Genomic DNA, 23,619 nt, shown 5'->3' on the forward strand with positions numbered 1-23,619 from the left:
AAAAATACACATGCCGTAATTATATTATGTCAGTGCACATGTTTGGCTTTTATGAGTTTGGACCGGTTGCCTACAGCCATCAAACTTTGGAACACAAAGTCATTCTTCAGATTAGGAATGAATTGCTCCTTCATGTGTCTGTAATGGCTGCTGAGCAGCCAGAGAAGTTCGGCTGTCAGCAGCAGTGTCATAGTATGTTTCTTTAAGTCGTCGCTGAGTAATCTGCTCAGCTTTCTGCAACACCTGACAGCATCAGTTCATTCATACATTGGGTAGGTTTTTTGGTGGTAAACGGTAATGTAATTAAACAAAACCGATTTCAGAAAAGTTTAAACTTCCCAAAGTTCAACAAAATCTGAAATGTGTTAATCTGTTCAAACCTTTATTTAACAGACAGAAGCTGCAGCGGTTAGTATCCTTAGTTCCCAGAGAGCTAAAAAGTGTAATGGAAATGAAAAGGGTTGGATCACAATAGTAAATCTGCTTCTATCCCAACTTTTTTAAGTGTGTCGTTTGCATCAAATTCTGTTGTATGTGTATGAGACACTAAAAATAATTTGTTCTATATAGCATGTTAACAAAAAAGGTTTACACCATTGTCGAATAGAAATGCAGCCCTACAGTTTGTTGTATTTTAGAAAAACCTCCCAACCTTTTTTTTTTTTTTGAAGTGGGGTTTGTTTTCATTTATTTATAAGTGGTCAGTTTTTATGAATTGTTGGTTTTAAAGGACCTGACTTGACCTGTGTTTGACTGTAACATTCAGTTCAGTTCAGTCGTGGCTTTTATCCAGCTCATTAGAGAGTTAGAAACCACACATTCGCCCTCACACTTTTTCCCCTACGTTGAATTAGTGGAAAAATTTACATTGTTGGCCTCCAGAAGGGAATGTGTGTTAGAGGTGGGGGGGTTAACCACACAATAGCGATTTGTTTCTTGTTCTCTTCCTCGTTCTTTAAATCCTCATCAGATATGGTTAATTGGGGAATCGGATCACATTTAAACAAAATCCCTCTCGTGTTTTTATTTCTATTTATGGATTATAAAAACTTTTCTTTCTGTCTTTGTTTCGACGTATAATTATCAGCATTACAGTGGGAGGGAGCATGTGACATGCTGTCATCTCATTGAACACAGACTGTGCAAATTTAAAAGGAAGGGAGTTTAACTGATTTTGTATATTTTTGTCTTCCTGTTGCACTTGGAGGCTGGCAACAGCTGGGAAGGAAGTGGAGCAAATGAATCTAATCGCTGTATAGGCAAACAAATGAAGAGGTGTTATTATTAAGCACGCAGTTGAGAAGGTTGAACTCTTTGACGGAGGACAGAATGAGCCTAAATCCTCGATTTTAATCATAATTTCCACCTCCCTTTCTGTTTAAAGAAACGTTACATTTTGGTTGCGAGTATTCCACGGGTTTCGTTAATGAAACCAAATATTAGATACTGCAGATCATTTCTGCCATGAATTGCTAAGTCCAGTCCCCCCCAATTCCAATCAGCCATTCATTATCAAATAACCTGTGTATCAGACTATGACTGCTTCATTTCCAAACACAGCAACCCTTTGACAGCACAAAAAAATATTTTAACATCTTTAACACTGTGCAGGGTCGCAGTTGAACAAACCCAGATGACCAGAGAATGCTCTGGGCGCTCCAAAGTAAACCGGACACAGCCTATACTCTTCCAGTACCGTGGCAGCTTTTAATTTGATACACAGAACCTACCAAAGGGAGAGCCAGAGGTTTATGTTTTTGTTTATTGTACCATTATGCAGCTTAAAATATTTTGTCCTCCCTCTCAGAGAGTTATTTCCATGCTTTGCTGTATTTGCTGAACATGGCATTTTACAGCATAATTTGTTTACAGTTGAATTTGTCACTTGGCGTCCATGACTGGAGGCTGTTTCTTTTTACCCAGGCTGCTTCATTACTGTTATATCCTTTTTTGCTATAGCAGAGTAGCACTCAATAGTTCCATTGGGAAGCATCACATTTTTCATCACTGAATTCCCAATGTAGTTTAGCAGAGTTTGGTGTTTAATAACTCCCAAGTGTTTTTTAAAACAAACACCAAACGGTACATCTGTACCATATTTCATGTAAGTTGTAATGCTTCCAGTGGATCTTGAAAAGCTGACCACATTCTCCAACATGTTCTGTGGGAACTCGGGCATAGTTGATCTGTTGGCTTATGATTAAGAGTCCGACTCATGCTTGATATGAACAGCCTTATCCTGGGATTGTTATCAGGTCAACGCACAAACATAATTATACAACAAAAGAAAAGTTTGACTAATTCAAAGTATCATATTTACAGTCACTTACAACTTGTATGTTTCATTTGATACTCAATGCTGATTCTTATTCCATTTGGATATCTGAAAGACTGTTTGTTCTCTGATTTATACTTTTATCCTCACCAACCCACATTCCTCCACAGAGCAGCTTAATCCGGTGCATTTGATCCTGGTGAAATAGCAGCAAGTTCTGGCTAAAGATCACAATAATGAATTCACTAAATTCTTAAATATTGAAGTCTGAGCTTTAAACTCTGGCTCCTTCGTACTGTCTCTTGCTGTGATGTTAAATGGAAATGTGAGTAACACCCATGCTGAAGCTTGATCCGTTATTATTCATTCCACATTTTCCTTTTTGTCCACTCATACTTGGACTTAAAATAGACAGTCGGATAAATAATGTAGCTCTCAACTGCCGTCACTCTGAAAGGTGGTAACCAGACTCTCTAATTCAGTTACAATGCTCATGTAAAATCTCAGTCATGTCCATCAAATAGAGAGGAAACGAAAGGGAAATAATATGCCCATTCACAAGAAGTAGAGCTAAGTCGGAGAAAAGTTGTGGGCAGCGGAAGCCAGAATAGGCACCTGCCCACAAACCATATATTCATCCTCTCTCTGCCCTACTATTTTCCAAGAGGCCTTGTGGAAACAACTTGTATAAAAAAAAATTTTCCTCATAAAATACCGCATCACTTTGGATGGAAATGATAAAATGAGTGCGATTGGACTTTTGGCTAAAATGAAAAGTAGAAAATCTTAATTGCTGCGTTTGTCTGGTTTACTGAGAATATGTGCTGCAACTGGGGTCAAGTTTTCTGCGTTTGCTCAGGAAATCTTTCCTCCATTAATGCATCATTTTTGAAATACAGGGAATTTGTGCCACGTGCTGATCGCCATTTCCCCTTTGATACCCCATCGCTTTTCATTGCCCGTCCCTGTCTGTCACGGTTCACTCCTCGTGCCACAGAACTTTGTGGCTTTTCAGAGGAACGAGCTCTGTATGTTTTTGATTTTAAACTGTTATGTAGTGAATTAGCATACAAGGTGTGCACCAGGGAGTCTTGTGAGAGCTGTCATAGAGGATTGATGATGGTACGACATGCCAATAGTTCTAACAGGAAGTTAACCTCAAAGCTATGACTACACCAAAGGGTCAGCTTGTGCTGGTGTCGGGCTGCTTTGCTTGACTTCAGTGTTACAGCGGCAAGGGTCATTAGCCCTGAGGGCCAGATCAACCTTCAAGGGAAGGTAGCACTTCCAATAGGTGTCACTGTAGCACACCAGAGTTACTGCCCTCCTCCGCTGACCAACACAGACTCAGTAACCACATCATGATCCCGGTAGGCATGGCCACGAATACCACAGGCCCTTCCTGCAGTGATTGGGGTCACAGGAGACTAACGTAGGTCTCTTGTCACCGGTGGTCTAACTAACTGAATTTCCTATTCATCTCACACAGCCTTTCCCGTAATTATGTAAATCTGTTGACTGAATTTGGCAGCAATATGATACTCAGCAAAGTCCGACAACAAGTAATGCGACACAAGAATCTGGTTTGAGTTAGAGCTGCATTTGAAGCGGACTCAGGCTCAGTGAGCCCACCACACCGGTATTACATTACCACAGTATGGAGGAGACTGAAATGAGGGAGAAGAGAAAGAAAAAGGAGAAATCCAACAGAGTTAAGGGGTGTTTGATAAAGTGGAAGAACATCCGTTGTGCAATACTGAAATGTTTTAAAATGCTAGGTTGAAATGAGAAAATGAATACGCTCAAAATACCACATTTAAATACTAAATCTGTCAATACATGTCAATACATGAGGCGAAACAACCTCAGATGAACAACAACACATGAAATATTACAGTGTCGTATATTAATGTAATTAGCAGAAATTAGCTGAAGTAGTCATTTTTCTGTATGATGTTTTTAGTCTCTTACATTGTTTTGGAGGAATTTTGTCCCTCTCTTCTTTACAATGTTGCTTCAATTTACTGAGGTTTGCAGCACTGGTTTATGCACAACTCTCTTAAGGTCCCACCACAGCATGTCAGTCCAGTTTAATTCTGGACTTTGACTGGACCATTGTAACACCTTGATTCTTTTCTTTTTCAGACATTCTGTTGTAGATCTGCTGCTGTGTTTGGGATCATTGTCCTATTGATGGCCCAGTTTCAGCCGAGCTTTAGCTGTCAGACAGACGGCCTCATATTTGACTCTGGAATACTTTGGTAAACAGAGGAGTTTATGGTGGACTCAGTGACTGCAAGGTGTCCAGATTGTATGGGTGCAAAACAAGCCCAGATTATCAGCCCTCCAACACTGTGCCTGACAGCTGGTATGAGGTGTTTGTGCTGATATGCTGTGTTTGGTTTTCTCCAAACGTGCTGCTGTGCATTATGACCAAACATCTCCACTTTGGTCTTATCTGTCCAAAGGACATTGTTCCAGAAGTCTTGTGTTTTCAGATATAACTTTACAGACTTTACAAACCTCAGCTGTGCTGCCATGTTCTTTTTAGAGAGAAGAGATTTTCTCCCGCAACCCTTCCAAACAAGCCATACTTGTTCAGTCTTTTTCCTAATTGTGCTGTCATGAACTTGAACATTTAACATGCTAATTGAGGCCTGTAGAGTCTGAGATGTAGCTCTTGGGTTTTTTTTGTAGTTTCCTTGAGCATTGCCGTCTGACCTTGGGGTGAACTTGCTGCGGCGTCCACTCACGGGAAGATTATTAACTGCTTTGAATGTTTTCCCCTTCTGAATAATCTTTCTCACTGTAGAATGATGGACTATAGATTGATCTGAAATGACCTTATAACCCTTTTCTAAGATCACTGCTGATCTCTTTCCTCCTTAGCATTTTTTTCAACACACACCTGGATGTTCCGTACCAGCAAACTGACAAAACCTCTGCTTTTATAGAGGTGCTCACACTTTTAAGCCTATGCATGGAAAACTTTGGCACAGCTGAGCCGAAGGGAGCTGTAGTGTGAGCAGTGTTTACGTCTGCAGAGCCCCACTTGGTTAGTGAACAATGTAACTATGTCTCTAGCATAAGGATTTGCTTAGTTTTTATACTCTGCTTCTGATTTTTGGCATTTGTTCAATAAATACTGACACGGTGTAATATGTCATGTTGTTGCTCACCTGAGGTTGTATTTATCTCATTTTAAGATCTGTGAGGACCAGAGGAGTTTTTTACACATTATGTACTGACTTGCAAACTCTAATAGACTTTAGATTGACCTGAGAGCCAAACTCCATTTGGTCATTAATTCTACCTCTCTTTGTCCACAGTTTTAACTTCGCTCCACTCTAATAATCTTCCTCAGATGTCTGGATTTTGACTATTAGACATGATGTGTGCTGTAGAAAAGTTACATACCACTGTAAAATGAGCTGTGGAGCTTTAGATGTTGGAGGGTGATAAAGTCATAAATGATTAACCCATGACTTTCACACGGCACAGAGCGTGTCCTATTACATCTCTCCAGACGGTTGTTAACACTTTGCTAAACTTCAGTGCCTTAAAAAGTTCTTACTGTAGCTAATACTGTACACTTCCTTGTCTACATTGATCAGCGGAACCATGGGCTTTAAATGCTAAATACTGAACATGTTCTTCATGTGTTTTCCATCAGCGACTAACAGCACACATCTAAGAATATATAAAGCATGTGTTGTTTCATTATGCAGATGATTGATTTGATTAGTGTAAATATAACAGTAAGTCAGCTTTTTAAACGCTTGCTGACTGCTCAGTTTCTCTTTTTACTGCATATTGTTGTTGACACATTTCTGGAATTCATAGGAGCATTTTAAACAACTTGCCAACAATATTGACATAAAATCTTATAATGACTTGAAAGACTTCTGGTTAGTCCATGCAGAAATCCTATTTCTGGAGGTGGTTATCTATTGTGTGTGTGTCACTGCTGGACAGCTTCGGCTCTCTTTTTTTCTGCATGCTTTAGTTGAATGAAATGATTTCCTATACACCTGGTTTGTGTGAGCGTAATACTTTTAGAAGGTTTTTTAAAAAAATTTTTTTTTTTTTAAATCCACATGTATAGACAGGTGACAAATTAAAATAAACCAACATAGTGTACTTTAAGATGTTGCGTCACTATGTGTTGCCAGAACAGCTTGCGTTTTCCTTGGCATCAATTTTACAAATGTCTGGAATTCTACCGAACACGTCGGTCTAAAATCTGCTGTCAAGGTTTTTATTTGAATGTGTCAGCTTTGTGTAAAGGAAACGATAATGTGAAACTTTTAAGATCTCTATTTTTTTGGACTCTTTGAAAGGAGGCTATTTTTGATGAACTATAACTTCTCTAAACATCAGGCCACTGCCCCGACTATTACACAAACAAATTATGACATTTTCATATGGCATTTTGTATTTGATTGGACTAATAACTACTGCTAATAGAAATAAGAATTGCAATCTTTGCTCATATTTACCAAAAGAAAAAAAACAAAACATTTTATGCTAGTTGTGCTTAAGATGGCAGTGATTCTTCACACTCCAAATATGTGGAAAGATATTTTCTGCGGTAAGCATTCGCCTGTGTTTATGAATCCTGATTCTTAGTTTGGCTTTGAGACTGGATGATGATGACCGTGGCACGTATTCAAGGCCAGAACACGGCTTGCAGTTGAAAAGAAGTGAGTTCCTGTTGTGAATGAGTTATATGACCCTCGCCAGACTCAAACAACTTTTCAGCTCTATTCTGTATATTTATGGAGACACATGAAAGGCTGCAGTGATTAATCAAGTTGTATTTCATATTCTGGGCTGTACCACATAATTGTTGAGGTTTTGAACCTCTATTGCGCCATGTGAGGTTTTGCCATCAGCCAGAGCAAAGTCATAAATGCATCAAACATCAGGTTTGGAAATAACAACCTAGTATAGCTTCAACTGCATGTCAAATGAAAATGGATGGGCACATTAAGAATTAACATACGATTTTCTACATTTCCTTTACATTTCCTGCTACCCTGTAAATCAGTTCATCTCCCATCTGTAGCCATTTTGTCTCGGCCATTTTGTGTTCTTCCTGGTCAACATTTCAGTGTAATGCATTTAGTGGATGAGTGAGGGCTTTATGGGCTGAGTTTCATTATGTGCCCCGGATAGGCCAGATGAGCGGAATCATTGAAGTGCTGCTCTGCAGCAAACATAATCAACCATTTCAAATCCACCAGTGAGCTAGAAAGAGCTTCTCAGAGGGGAAGCTCTGTCTACTGCAGATCAAATGAAGTTGTTGGGGGACAAACAGCTTAATATAGTGAAGAAAATACTGACGAAAAACAGAAAGTGCGATCTCTCACGCCACGTTCTTGTTGATCCCTGTCGCATACGACGATAAACGTCAAGCAAATTTTCCAGCATGTTTGCAAGTTTGAACGGTTAGGTCAGATGTAGATGTGTTATATTGTGTAATAGTTTTTGGGGTGAAGTAAATATACCGTACAACCCAAAAATTGATAAGGTCTTGCTTTGCTGGTCGGCCACAAAAGTCAACGCCAGAGCTGTAACTCTTCTGGACGAGTCAAACTGCATTTAGACATGAAAACAAAAGATCAGATGGAAATCTGGAAATGTTCCTGTGTGTAAATACAATGTCCTGAAGTTTGCAACATATCAGTTCAGCGGTGTAGATGAGCTGTTTATTTGATCAAAGCTAGAAACAGCCTTTGAACAGTTGGCAACAATCACTCTGTTAGAGAATAGATTTTAAAAGACAAAAACACAGATGAAAAGATTCTTAGCCGTATATGTGGCTCTGAGCTGTAAACAAAAACTAACAATAATAGGAGTGATGTGCCACTGTGTGAGCCCGTTCTGCAAAAAAGAAAGAAATAACAAGAGGATTGAAACAAGATCATACGTATAAACGTACTGTAGTGACACCTGTAATGAGAAGAGCAAGGCTTTCACCTGCTGCCATCATGGAAGTTGGCGCTTGTTGTCCAATGTGAAGAAATCATCTGCGAGGAGGGTTTGGCTGCACAAAACACCAACTGTTTGTGGACTGTGTGGTTTTCATGCGCCAGCCAAACGGCTTCAGAAGGACAGTAAATGCCCAAAAGCTGCTCTAATGAGCCAGGAAACTTGCTCATTGACCATTTTATTGCATGTCTCACTTGAGGTGGGATGTATTAAAATCTTTGAGGGCTGGCACATACACACACCACCCATATCATGCCAAATTGAGGTAAGAGCTTAGACTATGGTCCACTGGGTTCCAATACAGTTTGTACTGTTTCATGGGATTCTTTACAATAATTTGACAGAATTTAATACTAATCCATAAACTAGCAGACAGTGCTGTTTGACTGGCTACGCGTTTTGAATGCCGGTCAGTGCAACGCTGTTAGCTTTGCGTTAATGATCAGCAGCACAGTCTCCATGTATTGTTGTATTTTCTGGCAGGATAAGTAGAAATGATAGAAGTGACATGAACTTTTAAAATAATCTTTCAGAAAGTCCTTTCCACTGATGATTCCATTTTATTGCAAAGATACATCGTCACACCAATGTATCATTCAGCTCTTTTAATATTAACTGTTATTTATCATTCCCATGTATTTTAGCTGCTCGTGATTCAATCATCCTAACCAGAGTCTGCCCTGAAATATCACCATTGGCAGGTTATCTCCCAAAGCTCCACGTCTCATATGAGATCTGTGTATGAAAGTAATGTCTGTGAACCTCATGGACTAATGTTGAAGTTTACAGTCCACAGTTTGACCAGAGGGATGGTGGAGGGAGGAACACCTGGTTAGCCCCTTTTATAACAAGCTGTCATAGGAACTAATGAGCTCCCTGATTACCTTCCTCAGGGAGCATGAAAAACATATACTCTTTCTATTTTTACCCCAATGGACAAAAGCACGCTGATTATAAATCACGGGGTAATTGTCCACTGCAGGTCAGACATGCACAGGATACTCCAAGTTTGATTTGAAGACTTTTAACCCCTTAATGAAAATATCCTGGGTCCTACAATCCAACCATTACCCATCTCTATTTACAATTAAAGACCGCTGGAAGCATTTCCTGTAGTATTCAGCTACCTTGTAGCATAAAAGGCAGGGAAGGGGGAGGTGCGCTTTGTTACCTGGGCCACCCCTCTCCACCACATCATCAGCAATCAACTTCAAAATTTCCAGCAGGCCGCCCACATTAGAGGGCTAATCTGAAGGTGATTAGTACTGACAAACTCAGGGAAACTGTAATATGCTGCATAAGCAAGCCTGTGTTTGTTTAGCCTCAGAACAGAGCTCAGGGCAAACAAGCAGATTTTGCCAAATAATGGGTGGCATGTACTGTAAACTGACTGATTCCCTCCGGCTGCAGTCAACTTCCCTGTGTTTGTGTGTGGTCATGTCTCCAGTGGATTGGCAGGCCTGGCTTGTATACATTGCTGCATTCTTTAGGCTGCTGCGTTATCTTGGCAGTGAATGAGGATGAGTTCCCAAATTCTCAGATGTGATTGGTCAACTTCACTCATCTCTAAACTCTCGTTTGCTCATGCCAAACCTTGTTCTCATCGTGACTTATAACCGACTACACATGCTGCAGTCTCTATTGCTCTGAGTGGGTTTTGTTGAACCGCTAAACAGAAAAGGGGAGTGTCCAGACACAAAGGTGTGAGCAGCAGCGAGGAGACCTGGTTAGATCTATTTCACTGTGTCATCATGTGAAAAAGCCCCACTGGGTGTCCCCACTCTACCTCTCCACCCCCACCAACATGGTGCTCTCGCCTTTCAGCTGTCATCAATGGGCCCAGGGAATTTCTCACCGCGATCTGGTGTGCCCCGTTACAAAGAGCATTGTGGCCAGCTTGAACGCTCACATCCATACACAAGCACACAAACAACTCCTGCTTTCATCACAAGGATGTAAGAAAGGGAAACTGGAAATGACAACCCGTCTCTCAAGCGGACGGATTCTGAGCATTGTGCATCATCTGGTTCGCTGACACGGGAACAATGATTGTTTCTGTGTGTGCTACAGAATCAAACTATTGCGTTTTTTATTCGGTGTCAGTTAAAACACATTGCCTCATATAACTTACAACATACTCCCAAGGAACAGTTTGGGTTTACATACCCGAATCTAAACCATCCCACTCATCTGTTTGTTTCCATCCTGAAGTCCAAGCTTTCAGGGCGCTGACAGTTGCAAATGACACCCAGCTTTTTGTCATTAAGCTGCCTTGCACATTTCGTCCTCTACTCCAACATTCTCTTTTCTTCCAGATGAATTAGCCGGGTCACCAATGTTTTTGTATTTGTCTCAAGTGAGCAGAAAACAAGGGAGAAGACTGATGTTTGCATATTTGACAGTCGGAATCCAGTAAAAATGCCTTTGCAAGATGATGGTCATGAGCAATACACACACATATATATGTATATGTGTATATATATGTATATATAACATACACTGACAAGAAAATTCATACAGCTTCCAGGAGGGCCAGAATGGTTTATGAATATTGATAGTCTGGCCGGCTGAGCACTGGGCTGCGTGTGTTCTGTCTTTCTAAATGTGTTTAACACACCTCATTACACCGATAGTTCTGATCTGCCAACCAGACTCCAAAACTCAAGCGTGGTCTGGACTGGCAGAGACTTGCATGGAGGTGGATGTTTGAAATCTGCGGATGAAAACTCTTGGATCAGTTACTTTCTTTTGAGAATCTTTTTTTTTTTAAATCTATTCACCCACAATGGGCTCTCCAGTACCAAAGTGCATTACAAACCAGGCCTGTTATGTCAGCTGCGTTGTTTTTTTTAATCCACATCCATTTTCTGCACGCTCGACACTTCATCTTTACATGTAAGAGGGGGGAAAAGAGAGGGAAGCATGCATACAGATGCATGGTCATGCACTTCCTCTCCCACACACACGCAGACTTGCAGGCGTATAATTTGACATAGGGCTCTTGGACATGGAGACACGGAGTGTGGTTATTCCACACACTTCAGAACTCAGGCCAAGTTAAGGGATTTAAAGATAGCATTTTGTTATTCGTTCTTACCGAGAGAGAAAACACACATTTTACCTTCTCTGAGGCCGTAATGTTTATTCTTTGCTCATATCTGATTCATGACTTTTAATTTATACTTTCTAGACCAGAAACCTGAGATTTGCATGCGATTTGGAATTTCCTTTTTATAGCATCTGGTAACAGAAAAAGCACCTCCTTCCCCTATGCTGCTATGTTTTTTGGTGGTGTTATTGATCTTGGCCCCCTGTTTCAAACCCAATTCCGTCATCGGTTGGTCAGACCCCGAAGTTTACTTTTAGCCATGAATGGATCTCTGTGTTGTTCTCGTAGGTTTTGGATCGTTCCCCCCACCAGCTGGGTTTTGAGGTGACACCCAGGTCCAACTCCCGCAATCTGAGCTGCTTTTGATAAAAGCTCCATCAGATACTGTCAGGTCTGTTGTTCTGTGGCTCCCCTAACAGATGTGGAGCATTTAGAGCCAGAGTACACATAGATGCAAACACAGCGGAACACTGATGCAGAGATGCAAACACTTTGGTACGTGCCGTGCATATGCCTTACACTGTATATGTTATTGACATAGAATGATAAATGGTCCACACTTTCTTGTCTTGGTTCCACAAACTTCATCACTTTGTTGTTTGGGGATCAAATCACCCACCTTATGATTGGAAAATTACCACTCTTCCAACTGAGCCACAGCCGCCTTACCAGGATTCCTCTGATCTGTTGGTGTTACTTTTAAGCCACTCCCCCTCACCACTGATTAGGCTTGATGAGGCCAACTATGCCACTAAAGCTGGTGACAGAATACACTTGCAGAACTCAAAAATGCCCCATTCTCAATTTTTCTAATGAAATACACATTGCTTCATGTAATTTAATTTGAATGTTTTTCCATGTTCACTTGAAGTTTTTCCTGTTCCGCTTCACTGACTTGCAACAGTAAACAATGAGATTTTGTCCCAAGTTGAGCAGTCTGCAATTCTCAAGTGACTTGACAAACCCCTCAACCACTCCTGAAAATAGTGCGGCCCAGGGCTTCAGAATAAAAGCAACTTGAAAATGAAAGCTTTTTCACATGTCTTCCAAACAGATTACTTCCAGCATCACAAAATGCTGCTGCAGGCCTACAAACTCCAGACGGTGTGAGTTTTTCTGTGGTTGAAATGACTTTAGAAATCAGGGCAGCCGATGGCCGATTTATGTTGGTGACTTTTTTTACGTGTTGTTTTAATGTGTCCATTTTTATATGTAAAACTATTTATCATGATATGCACAACCAGTAAAAATACATTGATTTCTAATTATAAAAAAGGAAAAAAGAAAACAGACGTTCCCCTGAGTTTTAAGGTTAGCCTGTTCTTTAGTCAGGATTGCTCCATTACACGTGTTGTGGAATGCAGAGTAAGAAGATGCAGTTAACAGTTTGGATGGCTTTTGTGTTTTGTCGTGGCTCTCCGGAAGTCGTTGTCTCACAGGTGCGGCTCGCATATCAGAAAAAAGAAACAAAAAAAATAACCATTTTCTTTTATTACAGTCTGTAGCTCTTATGTGCAAGACCACATGATGTCATAGAGGCATACATCACTTTGGATGGGACCCATAGTCTGTAGGCTTATTTAATAAATAAAGTTTAGTACTTGGTAATTTAGTGAAAGCAGACAAAAGTAAAATTCATGGTGAGAGCGACTTTGTCTCGTGCTTCCTTACACCAATGTAATTTTGACTGAAAACTCTTATGTGGCAGTTCCCTCTAACCAGACTCAATTTAACAGTCAAACATGCATGTCTTGGTGGTTTATTGCAACACAACAAAGTGCAGCAGTGAAGAGGAGAGCTAATCAATGCTAATCTCCAGTTTTACAATTTTCTTTGTAGCCACCACCAATGCTTTTGGCTGAAGGTCGCCACTTAATATAAACACATGTTGATGACAAGTGACACGTTTCATATTTCTTTTTCTGTCTTTATTTGCACAGCAATAACAATGTGCTACTATATTTGTGCTACCAATGTGCCTGTGAATCAGGTTAAGGTGCATTTTGACCAACTCTGCGTTTTTTTTCTACAGGAGCTAAAAGGTTATTTCAATCCTGGGTTGGCTGCATTTCCGTTGAAGTTTAAAGTTCAGGGTAGATTACGAAGATTACGTCTGTGGAAGTGTGTCACTCTACCCTGTTAGCGCTCCCCGGAGCGTTAGCACTGCCTCACTGAGCCTACAGTAAAAACAGGAAGTCCACCTCAGCTGCATTTACTTAAAATCTGCCTATGTTATACAACATTTATGGGGTTTTGGGGGTCTTTATTTCTTCCATAGAACGAACCGCGTTCCTGGCTTGAATCTCAGCTGTGGTGTTAAATGTACTTCCTCGCTGCCAGGATCCATTTTGGGGCTGAAATTTCTCCCCTGGAACTCTTTTTAGCCCCTGGTTCATGTTGTTGAAATGGAGAGGGAAGACCCATGTAAAGGTTCCTGCTGTGGGAGTGCGGTTTTTGTATGCTCAGGTGTCGGCTGACCTGGCTAAAATGGGCCAAATGTGTTTACCTCTTCTACAGACCTTATTAAGGATGCTTTCAAATAGATGATATGAATATGGTTTTATTTCAGCAGTATGATCCTCTGTTAGAGTAAATATAATTTCTTATCATGACACTCTGAAAACTATTTGTCTTCTCCTTAACTGTAAAAGAAAACCCTTTTAACAACAACCTATGGCCTTTGAGCTCAGAGGCCCAAACGTCTATTTTTCTTTAATTCCTTATCACTAAGTCAGTCATCCGTTTTGTGTTCATATGAAAAAGCAGCCTATTATCCCGAGTGAGTCGACTGTCAGAGTCATGTGCGATTCATCTCTTCCCCAGAAGTGTGTGTGGAGAGAGAAACGAGCGGTTGCCGTGGTACCCAAATGGAAACAAAACAGATGTCAGCTGGTGCAGGCAGTATGTGTGACAGAGGGGCCTCTGAGATATACGCTGGACGTGCGGCATGATGCTCCTCTGCTGTTCAGTCATATAGGTTAAATAAACTCTCTGGGACAAGAGTTGGCTTTGCTGTGACATCACTCATCTGTTGGGGCAGATATTTCTGGCCCTGGAACTAAAGCTTCGAGGTGGCCTTGTTTTTTTTCTCAACTGGATTGTGATTCTATCGTGAAATAAAGAGCTGTGGTACAAGGGAGGGACTGTTCAAGGCCAATTATAGAAGCTGAACTACCGAAAAGAGTGGGAGAGATCATGAGAGCATGTGATGGGGATTCTAATGTGCGCCTTGCCCCATTTGTGTTATCGGAGTTGTTTTTCTTGCCGCCCACATCTCATCTCCTGTCTTTCAACACGCCCCACATATTATCACACGTGCCTGTTATCAGCAGAAGGTGCCCATTGTGTGTGTCCAGATGAGTAATGGTCTGAAAGGGAGAATAGAAATGTGTCACAGTGAAAGAATGTAGACTTCAGGCATCTTCTGTTGGTGATATTTCTGTCTTCTCCAGACATGGAGTGCAAGTCTGTCAGAGTGATGTGCTGTTCTGCAAGCCAACCTCATACTGTACGTGTGGCCTAATACGGTGTAGTATGTTATTTTAGCTAAATGATACATGTGGTGTTCCCTTGTCTTGCAGCTGAGATATCAACATGGCTTGACCACCCCAGACCTGCAGCAGACACTACCCAACCTGAAGAACTTCCTGGAACATGGCCTGATGGTGAGATGGTAAGAATGAGCAAGATCCTAACACCACAAATGTTTCTAAGTTTGAATATTTAGAAAAGTAACTTTGCCTGGGAAATGATCAGAGATTACTTGGAATGTTTTGCTGTTTAATTTGACTGAGATTCAGAATAAACAAAAAGAACCACCACATGAACACATAACTTAAAATGACACTCTATAATAACAACAACAACCTGGAAAACCAGACGAGCTTTATCAAAGTGATAGTTTCAGAATATAAAACGCCTTTAGACAAGTTTCCCTGAGATACTGCAATCTTAAAGACTAAATGGATCCTTTTGAGGCCTTTTCTGTTTCACTTGAAATGCTTCTCTTTGCTCTTGCTTCTCTTTGCTCTTGCTTCTCTTTGCTCTTGCTTCTCTTTATGTTTGACAGATTTGTTCTAACATAGGCGCTCTTGGATTCATCTGGATATTTTTTACTGTGATCCTTCCATCAGTTTCTTTACAGACTCATGTACAGCCGTTTGTTCTGTATGTTGACCGGATTAACAAACTAAAACATGGCTTATAAACAAACAATAGTTTTAGCTTTTCATTAAAAATCAATTGCACTGAGTATATATTGTCCTGTAATATGTGCCAGTATAGTGAAATAAGTTACACTAAGCTAAATGTTGATTTAAACTAAAAACAAGTTGTATGTACAGACAAACAGCTCGAATATGATTAAGTGGTGAGAATGCTAATTTGTTACCTTGTGTCCATAGATTTTATTTGAAAAACTTGGTCGATGGACACATCCTTCAACTGAAACTTGAGGTTTTGACTCTTCCTCCGGTCTGTGCTGACTGAAATACCAAACTTCATCAGCACACTTCATCATCAATAATTTCCTTCTATGAAAAGCTACAAAAGTGTATTCCCACCCCGTTGCCTGTTCTGAAACTACACTATAAGTATAATCCTCGTTCTATCAGATGTGCGCGCTCAACCTTCACACGTAACAGCATCCACACCTCTGATTCTTCCACTTCCTTCCTCTTCACCACCCTCTGAACAGTGTTCTTCTTCTGCGGCTGCTTTCTGTGTAGAACGACTCTGCACAATTAGTGAAAAGTAATTCATTCAAAGGTAACAAAAACATAACAATTAATTTAGCAAAGCTGTAAGTTTAATGAATTTTTTCCATACTAGAGGTCTGTAGCCTCTTTTTCAAGGAACACCTTGCCGGGGTGCAGATTTACAGTTTCAAACAGGGCACAGTACACAGTATAAAGCTGCAGGCACGTGAAGTAAAGCAAACAGTAAACTGGAGAGAAAATCAAGGGAACTCTTTGTCCTTATTACAGTAAAAGTCTTTTGCTACTAATTTATGCGGTTTTTCATGCCACTCAGCAGATAGGTTGTCCATCATCTTGAAGGACTTCCTTGATCCTCCTGACGCTGCCTGGATTTGCTGCTTTTTGTCTGTTGTTCTTTTTCTGATTTTCTTTTTAGGTCTGTGGGAGAAGAGAAATGATTCCCATAAAAATTCCATAATTTTTCAAGATTAAAATCAGTTCACAACTTTGAAAAAGAGAAATAAAAAAAAGTTTAAACATGTTTTGTCCATTTGACAAAGTAGACTTCCATACTGCATGACATATTGATGCTGTCGAGCCAGCAACGTGTGAGTAAATTGTTGCCAAAGATAGCTCGGAGTACTTAGTTTGATCGGCAGCAAAAGATAAGCAGGAAATACAGTTCATCCGGTCTTGCGTGAAACCAAGGGTTTCTGTGCACATTTTGGTGCACAAACACGTAAAAAAAATTAAGTTGAAACCTTGTTGTCATGTAAAGTTACATGAAACTTAACTTAAAAAAGGATTTGAAAGTCCAGCTTCTGACATGTGCACAATGCACGACTTTAACAAATTCCCATTAAATTCTGATCCACCAAAAAGGAATAAAACATCACCTGTTAAACCTGTTTAGGACCTACACCCACAAAGCACAATATTTATAGATTAACCATGTAGAGTTGAACCAAACTATGTTATACGTCACATATTTTTTGACAGACAATGCCATACTTCCAGCATCATACAGATGTTCAGGTAAAAGCTTGTTCCTACAAACGTTATGTGTCAAATGATATTATTATTGTCACCACTTGATACAATATTTTAGAATATAGAAACTCTATAGAATCCACACTTTCAAGTTCCCTTTGGCTTCCTTTTCCCACACCGGACATAAATTTGTGCTGAAAGTATAATTATTTTTGTTGATTATAAATTAGAAATTGTGTGATAAAGATAAATAAACGCAGTCCAGGAATATCTAGAGATGGAATGATGTTTGATGTTTGTTCGAACATCATACTGAGAAGTTGTGATGGGCACTTTCTCCCTTTTTTATGTATTTAGCAAAACACTGAATATTAGATTATATAACCTAGAGTTTAGTCAGTAATGACAGTTTGCATGAGTTAATTATGTATTGAGTTTTTTTCCCCAGATTTTTAGAAAAAACTGCTCTGATAAAAGGATGTTAGTGCGAAGCTACACTCTGTTAAAAATCCTTTGATTTTATTTGGTAAAACTAAAGTATGCTACACTGTGCCGTGTTTAATGCATATCATTAGTACCTGACATTTTGAAAATCAGTGTTTGATTAGATCTGAAGCAGCCATTTAGTCCCGGTAAAATGAAATGCTTAGATATCTGTCCTTTCTTCTTCTGCAGTCTTTTGGCCTGTATGTAACCTCCATTAAAACCAGGGAGTTGGTATGCATCAGGCATCAGCTCCACTGCCCTATAAAAGACAAAGCTGTCTTTGATCTTCACTCCTCTCCAAGGGTCAGCAAAGGGGAAAATGTGTATTACACACATTAATTGAATAATCTTTTGTTTTGAAAGGAAAGAAGCCATGAAAAGCCCGAGCACCCAAATCAGCTCTCCACTGGCCCCTCTGCTTAATGGGAAGTGGAAGGGCCCAAAGATACATGAGATGAAAGCATGGGTCCTCAAACCCTGAAGCTATGTATTTGTGTGTATATGTGTGTACACGTGCCTGGAAAGATTTTAAAGTGGAGTTGGAAGTGTAACAGTTCTTCGGGGGTTTGCCACAGCCACACTCCTGTATGACAGCGAGACCACAGGAACAAAAGCTGCTCTGTAGTCACTGGAGCCATCAGCAGAGTTGAAGAAACTGCCTCTTTCATCATCCTGATCAGCACTGCAACTCAACCATTTCTGATTTATCAGACATTTGCTCTGTCAGAAGATAAAAAGCTAGAGCCACGTTACTAAAGAAGAAAGCCCCAGTGCTCATTAGATTGATATTCCTCTCATCTCTGTACAGGAAATATGAAGCAGCAAGAAGTTGACTGGCGAAGTTTAGCAAACATACTCATTGGAATCAAAGCTATCCACTGATAGCTACTTTTAACTCTCTTGCTCAATATAGAACAAGGCAACACAAAGTAACATTGGAGTCTTTTGTCTAAAATTGAGTGCTCCCAAAGTCATCATAAATTATTCTGACGTGCATTTTTTACCTTAATAGCATTGGAAAATGTTCTTTACATGTTTTTAATCGTTAATTGGGCCAGGAACAGATTATAAAACTGCCATATTTACGGCTTGTAAGGTTTTCACATGACTTATAGACTGACAGTGAAAGTCTGAGCCAATAATGATGTTAAAATAATCATTTGGCCGATAGAGATTGTTTTTTTTAGTTTATTTATCTCTTTAATGCCGAGGAAACACCGAATTACTACAAAAATAATCAGGTAAATATTGATCACTGCCATTGATTAATGTTATACTGTTTTCCGATGGCAGTCAACAAACAGAATCTCATCCGACAGCGATGTTGGGCTGATATATCTGTGCATCCCTACTTTCAACACATCACCAGTGTGAAAAGCGGATATTCGCATTAACAAACGGGCTGAAAAATGCCTCGAAAAGCAGCTGGATTCTCTGATATTCACAAGGTCGCAATCACTAGACTAGAAAATCCGTCTGGCAAGACTCTGACCCATCCGTTTGTGGTAGAAACAGTAGCCGTTCCGAATCAATCAGCATCCAATAGTAGCTACAGCTGCTTTAGTTTGAGAAAATATCAGCAATCGACCTTTAACAGCTGTGGCTCCCTTCCCTGACTGGCTCTGATGGCTCGTTACTTCATCCAATCACTTGTCCAGTGATTCTTATAAAAGTGCCTGCTCTTCTCCAAATTACATCTTGGAAGGATTTTCTGAATTTTTCTGTGAAAAAGAAAAACACCAGCGTTATCCAAACTTTCCTCCTCTGTGGTTTTCCCTAAGATTTACAGATGCAACCTCAGAGCATTTCCTTACAACACCTGAGACAAATGAACGAGTGAAAAGCAATGTTGAATTTATTGCGCCGAGGTTATTTGGTTTCATTCTTTGTTGCTCTGTAGCCTCTCCGCTGAGTCTCTTTCACAGCCAGTAGAAGGTAAAAATGCAAATTTGGAAATATTCAAACTGGGGTGAAGTGAAAGGACATTTTTCACAGTTATTAACAACCTTTCATGCTGCAAGTGTGATAAAACCTCCACAATCACACACTTTTTTAAACAAAAAATCAGATGGAAAACAAATAGTTGAGCTGCTTCTGCGTCTTCACACAACCACAGCATGCTCATTAGGTTGATATGAATCTTTATATCAACGTGACAAAGCAGTTGTAACTTCAACATTTTCCGTATCTGCTACTTTATGTACTGTCCTGTCTTCTTTTTGCTGTTGGTTTGTCTGAGTGAAGATTTAATTAGAATTAATGTAAAAGTAACACATCTCTATGCCAGGGTACCAGTGTTTCGACAGATCTATCAGCCAAGCAGTGCTATCTCACGTCTAAAACAGGCTGCCGCTTTAGAAGTGAGGTGGATGGCATCGGAGGCTGTTCTGGAAGTGTCACTACAGCGATGCAAAAGACGAAATTTAAGTCCAAATCGTTTTGCAGGAAAGAAAACACAGCAGAACATTAAGTTAACATAAGTAGATTTAAACTGTGTGGATTAACACATTGACAGAAATATATACATTTTGGCAGAAGTGGGGTGTGTAATTATAATACTGAACAATAAATTTGCAGCCTCCTCATGGCAGAAGCATTCGTATGACGTCTTCTGTTTAACCTGAAAGAAGTACCTCCAGGGAAAATGGTAGCGGTTTCACAAAGCCCTGTAATAATGGGGATTTTATACATTTTGCATTTTATACATGCTGTTGACTTATTTCCTTTCCATATCAGTTCCAGTCCTCTGGTTGGAAAAATAATAAATTCAGAGACAATGTCTCGCACTGGGGCCCATCTTATGAAATATGGATGTATAAAATGGCTATATGGCAGCTGCAGGTAATTTTCCTATAGACTGAGAGACAGGGTAATCTGCCTCCTTTGCCTCTCTTTGCCACCTCTTTCTGCTTTCCACGCATCAAACCGGGATAATGTTATGAGGGATATGACCAAAGGAGCTGCTTCCAGAGCAGTTTTAAAAGCAGTTCCCTCCTCCATACATAACCAATTCAGCATGTGTCCTGTCTGGAGGGAGATACTTTGCAGAGCGCCAAGACCCACACCATGAGAGCAAAGAGGGATCATCTTGGACATGTTATACAGTCCAAATGGAAATACTGAGGACAAGCACAGTGCATATTAGAAAATAGAAGACCATGCTACAAAGTCTGTCACCTTTTTTTCTTTTTAACTGTAGGCTATATGATGCTCGTCTGCAAGCTGTTGATGGTATCTTTATACATTTCCAAACAGTGTTGTCTCAGAAACACATCATAACCTGTCAGAGTTTATACAATCCAGCTCTGCAGAGAAATGGACAGTATAGTTTTTTTCCCCTTTAACTCTTGATGAAGGATAAGAAACAGCTGAAAGATGGTGAATCTATCACCCTGAGGCAGACTGAGATGGTACCAGAAAGCAGTTCTTTGTGAAACTGCACAGTCTGCCGAGATCAAAGCAGCGAGGTTCAACGTGCTCCCTTTTGCCGCTCCACATCCAATGAGAGCCTGGCACAGGTTCACAGGTTTTTAATCCCACTAGCAGGGTTGTGTGTTAAGGGGAGGCAAGGTGTGGCACATAGCCTGGCCAGACAGAGACAGCACTGACGCTGCTGGATGGGAATCTTCCCCCCAAACCCCACAGTGAGTGAAAACCTAGCTAAATTACCTCTGTTACGAGATTTACACTGAAGGCTGTGATATTTTGACAGCCGCTGTCTTGTCAATGAAAAAGAGGGGGAAAAAATCCACAATTTATATAAGCCCGAAATGAGCATTTTACAAGGTACATTAAGCCTCACTGGTACCCTGTAGATTCAATATATTTCAAATAACTGCTGATGATTTTGAAAAGATAAGTGAGAAATGCTTCATTTTTCTATTCATGTGATATTCTGTAAAGGTGCATTTACTGCTTGAACACCACATACTCTCACTCTTTGATCTAATCTCTGTTCAATCTTTTCTCCATTTATCAACTAAATGTATTATTTGTTTTTCTAGAAGATACTATAACTTTGTATTTTATAAATAAAACTCTATGAAACGTCTCGTAGTGTTAGAAGGTACAGCACTAGAATATCGTGCATTGATGATTGATTGAAACAATATTATTTCTATTTTGAGTATGTTAAGCACCTCGTGTGGTAAACTTTTTGTTGTAAAAACACTACTTACTTTTAGATTTAAGGCGTCACCTACTGCACCAAAAGCAGAGTAAAGTCAGGTCGCAGGCTGTGCTTTGGTTATTCCCTTTCTTCCAAGACCTGACAGTCAAAAAGACTGGACCTTTAAGCAAAAAGAAAACTTAGCTTCCACCACAGTGCGTATCATTTTTTAATTTTGCAAGGTTCAGTGTTTGGGGTTTCATTGAGATATCACTTAAACTGCGTTAAACGGCCAAATCGTATCTGCGGTGTTGTGTGTTTTGGCCTCAATCAGTGGTTTTTTAGTAGTTTGGATTTGAACAGGGCCATGCTGTGAAGGCTGTTGGAAGGACTGGACACTGGAAAGGCTTTTCCTGAATTCCTGAGTCCGCTTGAAATATGCCAGATTTGACATCAGCACATGAAAGGAAGAAGGCAGGCAGGCAAAAAGCTTTGGAAGAATGAAGGCTATTTCTGGCACGACATGACTTAATGATGAAGGCAGATGCCTCTTTGTAGTGTTCAGTCAAGTTGTAGTTTGGGTCGTACAGCAGAAAGACTGAGGGCCTCCTGTTTGTGAGTCGCTTGGGCTACCACTGGAGGGAACACATCACTATTCAACTGCATAGCATCTTTACTTATTCTCATCACCAGGCTCTATCATGAATTCACTTTGCTCATCTTAAATACTTAACACATGTTTCAGGCATTGAAATCCAACCCCCTGATTAGCAAAGCCTAATTGAAAGCAACATTTCTGAAAGCTTAAACATTTGTAGAGGTTTACAGCATCAAAGTTAACATACTTCAGACATGAGGAATGCTGAATATATTCCCACTACCATCATTACATGCACAATAAGAACTTCTAATGGGCTGCAGCATCTAACAGAATGACATCAATTTATGTGTGTGTGTGTGTCATGCCTCAGGGATGCCTGGCAACAAATCAGGAGCGAATATTTTCTTAACAGGACTCTGAAGCAGTGAATATTTAAGCCCTGTGATGCTCTGCTCTACCGTGCTTCTGAGCTAAATGGCAACACAAGTGTGTTGGCATGCTGATGCCGCCTTCGGTCCGTTCATCATCTCATCAGTAACACACAAATTCATCCCAACGGGTACGTGAGAATGTATTCATCACATTCCATGGCTAATAGACACCCTAAAGTCATTACAGTTCATCTTTTGGAAAACATAAATATATTTACCAAAAGTCTAGACCAGAGATGTAGACCAGAGATGGACTGATCAACTTTGCTCAGCCTTGAATTTAATTCCACCTCTTAGGAAAACAGTTTGACTCCTTGTATGAATGATTTATTAAAGGGGAAGGCAGTTACAGACCAAGAATGTCGAGAGACCCAGTTATTCAAGGCGGTGTAACTATTTGACCTTGTTCTGCTTTCCCAGCCTGCTTAATCGCCACTTATCCTCAATGTGGCCGTGCATTTGTAGCTCAGTTGCTTGTATTGAAAAACATGTAATTGGTATAACAGTTAAAATATTTCAAGAGAGAAATGTTGACTGGCCATGGGTTTGCCTGTTTGCCTGGCTGAGGCCCTCACAGACACTCCCTGCTCTCCTGTATTACTCTGCTGCACAACTTGACACAAACAATGCAACACGGTGGAACAAAATAATACCGTCCACATACGGAACAACATTAATTTCAAGAAAAAGATTTTACTGTGATGCGGATTTGCTTTTCTGCTCGTGTCAATGAAAGATTTGTTTGTGGCAGAGATGAGCAGCTGGACTCTGAGGGAGGCTGCAGAAGGGAAGACAAAAGGAAAATCACTGTTCATTTAAATCGGAGGCAACTAATCAGCCAGTGTCGTTGTACTTCACCCAGTAAGGCTTGAAAAAAAAAAAAAAAGTCCCTCATACGTTTGTTTAAAATGAAAGAAATCTCAGACGT

The 23,619-nt window shown here is 40.2% G+C and overlaps 1 protein-coding gene across 1 annotated transcript in view; it reads left to right on the top strand.

Moving 5' to 3' along the window:
• Positions 1–23,619, top strand: part of uvrag (UV radiation resistance associated gene) — a 95,652-nt gene that overhangs the window by 68,051 nt on the left and 3,982 nt on the right. Inside the window, exon 14 of the mRNA XM_075486475.1 lies at positions 14,960–15,051. Coding sequence (XP_075342590.1) covers positions 14,960–15,051 — 92 coding nt within the window. The remainder of the gene's footprint in view (positions 1–14,959; positions 15,052–23,619) is intronic.

The sequence above is a fragment of the Odontesthes bonariensis genome, chromosome 16 (genome assembly GCF_027942865.1).
Source record: "Odontesthes bonariensis isolate fOdoBon6 chromosome 16, fOdoBon6.hap1, whole genome shotgun sequence".
Classification (NCBI taxonomy): Eukaryota; Metazoa; Chordata; class Actinopteri; order Atheriniformes; family Atherinopsidae; genus Odontesthes; species Odontesthes bonariensis.